General features: G+C 51.3%; 1 protein-coding gene across 2 annotated transcripts; it reads left to right on the forward strand.

Annotated features, from left to right (window-relative positions):
* The first annotated feature begins 411 nt into the window (after nucleotides 1-411).
* Nucleotides 412-2,382, forward strand: LOC101877014 (C-factor-like). 2 transcript variants are annotated; one of them, XM_005152284.3, is made up of 6 exons: nucleotides 412-558; nucleotides 907-958; nucleotides 1,145-1,332; nucleotides 1,592-1,750; nucleotides 1,943-2,071; nucleotides 2,269-2,382. In XM_005152284.3, the coding sequence occupies exons 1-6, from the start codon at nucleotides 412-414 to the stop codon at nucleotides 2,380-2,382; spliced, it is 789 nt and encodes a 262-aa protein (XP_005152341.2). The 2 variants fall into 2 exon arrangements, with proteins under 2 accessions (XP_005152341.2, XP_030907740.2); XM_031051880.2 differs by having other exon boundaries at nucleotides 1,943-2,066; nucleotides 2,273-2,382.
* The last annotated feature ends 7,374 nt before the right edge of the window (nucleotides 2,383-9,756 follow it).

Here is a 9,756-nt window from a genome sequence, read left to right on the forward strand (position 1 = left end):
CATTGGCTTGGAACAGGCAAGAACAAGGCGAAGTACATCTGCTGGTGGACATCTGAGGCACAACATGGTCCAGTGTGGAAAGCCCGTCTAGCCCACAGGATTCTAGTGAAACTGTAAAGCCTACATGAGCCGTGGGACATGGCACATGACTCCAACATGCTGATCGCTCCCTCCTCACCCACAACAGCCTAGACTGGCCAGCAGCTCCAGGATTATCAGCCAGCTTTGCCAAGGTCAACTGAGCGTGCTGGGAAACCTGGAAATAGGTCCTGGAGAGTTCAAAGAGCTAAAGAGGTTGTACCTGGAGCCAAGAGTTTGTGTAAGCCCATAGTGGGAGGGGCGGAACATGCTATAAAGCAGCATGAGTGAGCTGAGTAAACAATGCAGCTGGAGCAGAAGAGGAGAAGCAGCATGGCAGGGCTTCGGATCCACTCGGTGCTGGTGACTGGGGCCAACCGGGGCATCGGCCTGGGGCTGGTCCAGCACTTCCTGGGGATGCCAACACCCCCCCAGTGGGTCTTTGCAGCCTGTCGGGCCCCGACGGGGCAGCGGGCGCAGGTGAAGCTGGGCTGGACGCGGTGGGTGCTGCCAGGGGCAGGAGCTGGGGACAGGGCACATGCTGGAGCAGGCAGGGGCTTTGCCAGGAAGGGCTCCAGCACTGATGGCACAGGGCAGGGGTGGGACACGGTGGCACCGGCCGTGCATGGGATGTGCCGAGGGGACAGTGGCCCCTGGTGCAAGCAGGAGGCACGGAGCGCTCCCCATCTGTCGGCAGGAGCTGGAGCAGGGAGCTGGGTGCTCCCAGGAGCAGGGATGGAGCCACAGCAGCAAGAACTGCTGGGGAAGGCTGAGCCTGTGCGCAGCCTCTCCTGCCCTTCCATGCCCACACGACCCCCTCTCCTGCAGGAGCTGCAGCGTTTGGCCTCCAAGCACCGCAACCTGGTCATCATTCCGCTCGGTAGGTGCCCTGAGCCGATCCCTGCCCGGGTCCCCTCTCTGCCCAGCACCACAGACCTGGGGAGTGCCCTGGTGCTGTGCACACCGGGAGCCCAGAGCCGGGAGGCAGCCGTTCCCCTGGGAACACCAGTGCTGCCATCTCCAAGCCAGAATGTGAGGGACTGAGCTCCTTGTGTTGGCTCTGCAGAAGTCACCGACCCTGCCAGCATCAAGGCAGCTGCAGCCCAAGTCGGGGAGCACTTGGGGGGCTCGGGGCTCACCCTCCTCATCAACAACGCGGGAATGGTGATATTGAATGCACTTGATAATGAGACGATGGAGGACATGACCCGCGTTTACACCACCAACACGATTGGGCCCCTGTTGATGGGCCAGGTGAGACCCTCACCCGAGCTGAGCTGTCCCTGGGCAGCACCAAAGACTGGTGGGAGGGGTCCTGCCTCTGCTACACAGGATGAGAAGCTCATGGAGCTGCGGGCTGGAGCACAGGAGCTGGAGCCTGGTGGGCTGGGGCAGTGGGAAGAGGTGGAAGGATGCTTCAGTGCTGGTGCCAGCATTGCCTACTGCAGCAGAATTTGGTCCTGTGTTTGTGCCACCTCCATGTACATTCCTGTTTGCTGTGCTTGACCTGCAGGCATTCTTGCCCTTGCTGAAGGAGGCTGCGCAGGGCAGCCCAGGCTCAGCACTGAGCTGCAGCAGGGCAGCCATCATCAACATGTCCAGCAGTGGAGGCTCCATTGTGGAAGTCACTTTATTTGATATGGCACAGGTTGTCTCATACCGCTGTAGCAAGGTATGTCCTGTGGTGAATATGGGTTTAACCTTCTGTTCTCAGCAAACAACTGTCAAGCTCTCAATGTCCCCTCTGTTGATTCCTGCACCTCTCCAGCTTGTGACTGAGGTCCTGCCGGTCACAGTCTTGTACCTAGGCCTCAGTACAGCCATCCTTTTCCTCCAATGCTGTCTCTGCGGCATCTCCCCACAGGCTGCTCTGAACATGCTGACCAAGTGCCAGTCCTTGAGGTACAAGGAAGATGGTATCCTCTGCGTTGCTCTCCACCCTGGATGGGTGCAAACTGACATGGGGAACATAGAGGACGCTGGACCACATAAGGTAAGAGAGCTGTTGAGCAGGGTCTGCAAGAACCAATTTATTTAGGTTCCAGTGAACAGTCACAGACATGCTGGGCTCTGGGGGAGCTGCTTGGCAGATACTTGAGCTGGAGGCATGTGAAGGAAGCAGGTGATGGATGGGGAACTCTCCTTGCCCTGTGCTGGCCTCTCCTCACTCTTCTCCCTCTGCCCCTGCAGCCACCCATCACGGTGGATGAGAGCGTGCGAGGGATGCTAAAGGTGCTCTCCTCCCTCTCCGAGAAGGACACCGGCACCTTCCTCAGCTGGGAAGGGAATGTCATTCCCTGGTGAGATGCCAGCCAGGATCCTGGCAGCAGGACCCTGTGCTGATGCACCATGTTGTGCCCAAACCTTAATAAATGTGTGTTTGTGAACAATGAGCAGCACTGTTTGAGCCTTCCTCTTGGCCTCTGGTTCACTCTAATTGTGAGAGTCTTCAGTAACGCTCTGAGAGAACCTCTCAGAGTTTTTTCTGCATGTAATTGAGCTGGGTTGGTCTGAAGATTGGTTCTCCTCCTACTGGGGACCTGGCTGCCATCCTGGCAGTGCTTTGTCCCTGAGCACAGAGGGGCTCATCCCACTGCTCCCCTACTGAAAAACCTGTCAGGATCTGAGTGGTTGAGGATAGCTGGGGAGCCCTCACAGCCCTCCTTGACAGAGCTGGGGTCACAGTGGGACATCCCATGTCAGGATGGAGCTGGAGGCCTTTGGGTGAAATCAGAGAAGGATGTGGCTGTTGTGGAGTTGTTTCCTTCCCACCCTCCTGCTACTGGAATTAAACCAGAGGTTGAGGAGGATGAAAGGATGGACACCCACAGGGTGGACAAGGATGGCAAATCTGTGTGCATATGTGTTTCCAGTGCTCAAGAACCTCACCCCAGCTGGTGATGCTTCCAGGAGTTATTTTTTGAATGTTGCAGACAACATCAGCTGTGAAAGTAACTGCAGAATCAGGGGGTTGGGGAGGAATGGGCAGATCTGATGAGTGCAACAAGAGCCTGATCATCCCTTTCTGGCTCAGACTGGCAGCCAGGAATTCTGGGTTCTCTTCCTGAGAATCTTCCTCTGTTTCTGCCTTGCTGCCCACTTCCCAGCTAGAATACCCTGGCATCAAGAGCTGCTGACCTCCTTGCAGAGGGGATTGCTCATCTGGCCCTCCCAGCCACAGTGGCCATGCAGAGCAGATGAGCACAGAGAGGGCTGACAGTGGTCCCTGCAGTGAACCTCCAATTCTTCTTCCTTTACCTCCCCTCTTCTCAGGGTGTCCAATTGTTAGTAATCAGGGTAGACTATGTTCTTAAAAACTGCACTGTAAACAGTGAGGTTTCAGTTGTTCAAAGACCTGTGTTTCACATGTCCAAGGTTGTTGCAGATGAATGCACCCACAGCTACACTGAAGATGTTCCTGGTGAAATGGATTAAAACCTTTGCCTGCCCTTGCATCACCCTTGAGGTGTATGCTAACTGCTGATAAGGCATGACCAAATGCTTCCACGTGTCCTGAGGGCAACCTCAGATTGTTCAAGATTAACAGGCCACCAAGAAGCAGTTTCTCAGAAAGATCCCTTGAATGTCCTTTTTTGAGGACCCTTCAGCTAGAGGATCTCTTCTTGAATTGCTTTCACACTTGACTCCATGCCATTCACAGGTTGTTGGGACTACTGCTTTTGAACTGCAATTTATTGGAGCTGTTTTTTTCTAAAGGCAAAGTTCATGGTCCACCTTTATGACCCTGCTCACCTACTTTTGAGGGCAATTACGAGAGTTTCTGCTGACTTTTATAGGCTCCTTCTAGAGCAAAGTGTATATAAGTCACTTGTAGACAGAGCAGAACCAAAGATGGGGACAAGAGTCTGTGTTTGGAGGGCTTCTCTTTCACATGACCCCATCTCTTTCACATGACCATGTGTGATTGAAACATCTGATGTATGCATGGATTTGAGGGGCAGGGGTACAGAAGCATGCTCTTTGTATTTTGCTTCTCTGTTGCTTTTCCATGAGTGTGGCAGAGATTGGGCTGGAGTCACTGGCTTGTGGCCAAGCACCACGGACTTTGTCCTCGAATCTACGCCTGTCTTCCCTGCTCTCCCACAGCACCTATCCCCCAGGGACACTTAGAAGCTATTGGCATTGGATTAGGCAAGCTGCCCTGGAGCAATATCCTCTCTGAAGCTGCTGACACCTTCTTGGAGCCCTGCTGCAGAGGTGACTTTGTTCCTCTTTGTCTGTTCTCTCACTGATGTACGAGTCATCCCTCTGCGGTGTGAGGAGCACACTTGTGCAACTCTGTGTACACAAGACTGTGATATCATCCTTTCAGGCCACTTCTAAAAGACAGGACATGGACTCTGTCTTCAAGTCCATTGGCATTCTTCCCATGCAAAACAAGATAGTCATTATGAGATTTTTTTGATTACTTTCTCCTCACTGTGGGCAGCACTGGAGAGCTGCTGGGAGCCCTGCTCAGTGTCAGTTGATTCCTCTCCTGTGCTGCACCTACCTCTGACAAGCAGTGTCAATTCTGCTGTGTCCTGCTCTGCTACACAGTAGCATGGTTGACATAGGAGAATCCAGAAAGAGTCACCTAGAGTTATATCAAGGCTTTACCTAGCCTAGCATCACACTGTTTGTCCTAGAAATAGTAATGGTGGGCCTTTGAAGCATTTAAAAGTAGACACTGTCTACAAGAAGAGTCCAAGATGTGGGGACATGCTTGTTCCATCATTGCATACCCGGGAACATGCAGCTTGCATAGGGCTCCTTGTCAACTCTTGTCATTGCTCCTTGTCAACTCTGAGCTGTGCAGCTTCTAGGCTAAAGCTGAGTGGCTCATAGAAAGAAAACTTTACTATAGGATGTCCTAGCAGCCATGACTTCTCAGAGCAGATGAAAGAATTTATGAACAAGGTTAAAATGTCACCGGATTGCTCTCACATAACTGTCTCTGTTTCAGACCCCAAGAGGGAGATACACAGTAGTATCAGACAAAGTCCTAATTTTCATGTGGGTCCTGGCAGTGTCTTCATGGTGCCACAGTACTTGGCTTCTTGTTGGGTGAGGAGCTGAGGCAAAGTTTTCCATAAGATTTCCACTGATTCTTCTCTTCCTTCTGGGGCAATTTTAAACTGGAGGGACCCCAGAATTTCTTGCACATGGGTGATACAGGAAAAGCATCCCTGAGAGGATACCAGATTCATACAAGTCCTACGTTTGTGACATAGCCATGCCTTTGGTGACACTTGAAGGCTCCAAGTGTCCTTAAATGCCTGTTTCCCAACTTTCTGGGGTCAGGAGTGGTTTCACCTCCTGTGCTTGAGAGGAGTTCCTCAGATCCCTGATCTGAGCCTGAGGCTGCTCAGTAGTGTCCTTAATGGCCATGGGGAGGGTGGCTGTGCATTACAGATGCCCTGACATGAGCCTGACAGGGTCTGCAAGCAAGCTACAGGGCAGGATTAGAATTCAAACCAAACTTGTCCAGTTCTACATGTCCATGAACAGGAAGAAGAGGTGAGAGATCATCTTCAGTAAGGGAATCAACTTCTTCAGAGTTTAGGACCAGAAGCCATGGAGCAGACTGACAGTCTTTCATGTGCTCCCAGGCCATGGAGGTCTTGTGCCACCCCATTTCATAACAGAGCTCTCAGGGACATTGCATATTCTGCTTTGGAAAGCAACAGCCTTAAGAGACCTTCTCAAGTCTCTTCATTACAACATTGTTAATGGAAGGTGCAACAGGAATGTGTTGTCTTTTCATCTGCAGGTTGAATTTTATGCTTTCCCCTGAGAAAGAAGCCCTGGAATGTCCCTCTGTAGGGCCTCTGAAGGCCACACAAGACAGAGAGGAGGAGGAGGAGATCTGACAGGGTTTGCCTGTCATTCTTGCTAAATAGCCCCAAAGATGCTTTCTGAAGGTCTTGCCCTTGTATAGTTCCAGAGAGTCCTACAGAATGTCTCCTTTTTCCAGGAAGCCAGTCTTGGTCTCCATGGAGAAGAGAAGACTCTGGGGAGACCTTGTTGCAGCCTTTCAGTTCTTCAAAGGGGCCTATAAGAAAGATGGGGAGAGACATTTTAACAGGACCTGTGCAACAGGACAAAGGGTGATGGTTTTAAATTGAAAGAGGGAGACTCAGGCTGAAAGTGAGGAAAAAATACTTTACACTGAGGTGGTAAAACACTGGCCCAGGTTGCCCAGAGAGGTGGTGGATGCACCATTCCTGGAGACATTTGAGACCAGGCTGGGTGTGGTTCTGTGCAAACAGATGTAGTTGAAGGCTTCCTTGCTCATTGCACAGGATTGAACTATAGGAGCTTGAAGGTCACTTCCATCCCAAACTGTTTGACAATTCTATGATTTTGTCTGTTGAAGAAAGGAAAGGAGTGGAAAAGGCAAAGGAAGAAGGTCACCTGGCAGGTGAGCCTCACAGAGAAATGGAACAGAGGAGTGACAGAGAGAGCTAATCACCAACCTTGCTTTCCTCTTTCAAACACTTCCTCCTTCTCCTGCACTGAGTGCCCCCAAAACACAGCCTTTAGTGTGTGACCACCACAGTGCAATTCACAGAAGGGAAGTCATGGTCCCTACAGGCTCTGGTTATTGCAAAAGTCACTGTTGCTCTCTTTGTTCCCTCTAGCATGTGGGTGCTAGAGTTAAACTAAGTACCACCAAGGTTTTCTGCAGAGCCTGGCACTGAGCTGCTCATGAGCACAAGGCAGAGAACTGCCTCATCCCATCCTGATGTCAGCTCAGCCTCTTTCAGCTTTCTGCCAAGAAGTCAGGAGAGCTTCTTTGGGGGTGCAACATGACAGTGAGCACAAGCACTCTCAGCATCAGACTTCAAATTGTACTTCGAGTTTTCAGGAAGAAAAAGAGGACATCCACATCACACTAGGAAACCAGCCCATGGGTCAGGGTCTGGATCAGCTCTGGCAGCAGCTGTAATGCGATGTGGGTGGAGGTTCCAGCGGATGCTGGACAGGGTGACCAAGGTCGGTCCAACTCCTTCAACAAGCCATCTTCATCGTTTGGAGATGTGCTCTGACCTCCTGGAGAATTTTGTCTCATAGAATCATGGAATCCTAGAATGGTTTGGGTTGGAAGGGACCTTAAAGACCATCTAGTTTTCCACCATGCCTGCCATGGGCTCAGTCAATCACAGAATCGTAGAATCCACTAGATCAGAAAAGACTGTTAAGATCATCAAGTCCAATCATTCCTCAGAACAGCCAAGTCCAGCCATGTCACTGCCCTGGGCTTCCCTGAGCAATGTTGCCAGAGAAGGATTCCCTGCAGGGACCATGACCAAGCAGGGAGGTGACAGTGGAGCCCTGGGGATGTTTGATGAGGGACCCTGAGGACATCCTGGGTTATCTGCACCTCCCTGCCTAAATCCTCCTGCAGCATCACTCAGCTCCCCATTGTCGCATACTAAACTGAACTGCCCTCTCTGCACGATGCTCCCACAGTACAATATCCCCCCAGCAGTGCTGTCCTATTCAGCAGTCTCAGTCCCTTGCTGCAATCTCAGCACTACCAGCATTTTGCAGTATTTAGGGCGCTATTCCAGACTGCTGCAGCTCCAAACAGCAACTGCCAAGCCCATTTGTAGCCGCTGTCATGAAATAGCGTGATTTTGTTATGGGCTGTGCTGGGTGCCCCATGCCGGGGAAGGGGATGGTGAAGGAGCATTCCTCCCTGTGGTCCCCACATGTGGCAGGACTTCTGCTGTGATCATACTGTGGTCAGTACTCTGCGCCATGGCTCCAGCAACCTCAGTTCAAATCTGAATCACAGCAGCTGTTTTGCCAATCCAGGCTAAAGATGCGAGGGAGGCAGCTGCAAGGAAGGCCCCTATAAGGGGGCCAGGAGTTCTTATGTGAGAGTTAGATTAGATACTAGATATCTCTGGTGGGAGATTGAGATGAGATCCTAGAAAGAAGTTCTTCCCTGTGCACATTTGCATGCATCTTTTAGGCACACTTCCAATACCTAAAGGGACTACAAGAAATCTGGAGAGAGGCTTTTGACAAGACAATGGGGAATGGCTTTAACCTGACAGAGGGAGGATTGAGATGAGCTCTTAGGCAGAAGTTCTTCCCTGTGAGGGTGCTGAGGCCCTGGCAGAGGGTGCCCAGAGAAGCTGTGGCTGCCCCATCCCTGGCAGTGTTCAAGGCCAGGCTGGATGGGGCTTGGAGCAACCTGCTCTAGTGGAAGGTGTCCCTGCCCGTGGCAGGCAGTTGGAATTGGGTGAGCTTTAAAGTCCCTTCCAACACAAACCAGCCTGGGATTCTATATGCTGTCTGCTCCTAAGAGTGACCTATGACGATTTCCTGAACTGCAGTCAGTGCACAGAGTCTCTCCAGAGAGAAAGCCGCTCAGAACACTGCCTTTACTCTCCAGGAGACTCCACATCATGGAGATACCCTGATTGCTTGGTCATGGTGCCCTCTCCTGACGGCTGTGCAGAACTCACACTGGACGGCAGCTTTCAATAAAGCCATGACGAGCTGCACGAGGTGTCTTACAGCATGTCTCAGTTTGTTCACCACTGTGGAGGAACTGAGAGCAGCAAAGGGCTGCAGCACTCGGCAGGTTGGCTCAGGTGTCTCAAGGGCACTGAAAACACTTATTTGTTTACCCAGAGAAAGCTCAAAAGGAATTTTCCCTTCTAAAGACAGTGCAGAAGGAAGAGAAAGAAAGATCTAGAGAACCAGGCCTTTAGCATCAGCAGTACCTATCCCACTTTTACACAGCTGAGAAGCAAAACCACAAGGAAATACATAATTTCTCCATCCCGTGTCTTTTTTTTTCCTCCAGAAAGTCAGTTTGGGTTTATAAAGCCATTAGGCTACATGAAGAATGATGTACTGTGTTTGAGAAACTGCTGTATGTTCAGGCTGGAAATGTCAAAAACCCAAAGGTGATATTTTTCATTCAAAATTACTCCATTTTCTGGTAGAAGAGTTTCTGTCTCACAAATCCAACACTGAAGTGTGTGTACACATACTCCATGCAATTCAGGGCTTGGCTGAAGCAGTGTGGTGGCTCCATGGGCCAGTGCAACCTCTGCTCTCACATGAATTGTCTTCCCTTTAAACGACTCAGGGCTAGGCTTTGGTTGGAGTGGGTTTGGGATGACAGACAACAGAATCACCAGATGGCTGAGGTAGAAAGGGAGCTCTGGAGGTCATCTCAATGCCCTCTGCTCCAGCAGGGCCACCCAGAGCTGGTTGCTGAGGTCTGTGTCTAGACAGCTTTTGAGTATCTTGAAGGATGAAGATTCTACAGCCTCACTGGGCAACCATGAGTGCCTGTGCCAGTGCTTGATCACCCTCATAATGAAAATCATCTGATATTCAGGTGGAGACTGCTGTGTTTCTGCTTGTGCCTGTGACCTCTGGTCCTGACACTAGGCACCACTGGGAAGAGCCTGGCTTACCTCCTAGTAGAGATGCTCCAGTCCCTTCAGCATCTTCATGGATGTCATCACATAGAAAAAGGTGACAGCAGGAACCCAGCCTTTGAGGAAGCTGCTTGAAGATGGCTGGTTTGGGCACCTGAACACCCAACAGTGAGAAAGGGAGCAAAGAGGAGACAGTCTTCCCATCTCAGCTCTCCCAGGAAGGACTGCCCCAGAAGGAGGATGGGCTCCTAAAGGATAAAGCCTT

The sequence above is a fragment of the Melopsittacus undulatus genome, chromosome Z, assembly GCF_012275295.1.
Source record: "Melopsittacus undulatus isolate bMelUnd1 chromosome Z, bMelUnd1.mat.Z, whole genome shotgun sequence".
Lineage (NCBI taxonomy): Eukaryota > Metazoa > Chordata > Aves > Psittaciformes > Psittaculidae > Melopsittacus > Melopsittacus undulatus.

Coding starts and splice junctions, on each gene's coding strand:
- LOC101877014 (XM_005152284.3), top strand. CDS start 412: ATGGCAGGGCTTCGGATCCACTCGGTGCTGGTGACTGGGGCCAACCGG. Junction 559..906: donor CGACGGGGCAGCGGGCGCAG/GTGAAGCTGGGC, acceptor CCTCTCCTGCAG/GAGCTGCAGCGTTTGGCCTC. Junction 1,751..1,942: donor TCTCATACCGCTGTAGCAAG/GTATGTCCTGTG, acceptor ATCTCCCCACAG/GCTGCTCTGAACATGCTGAC.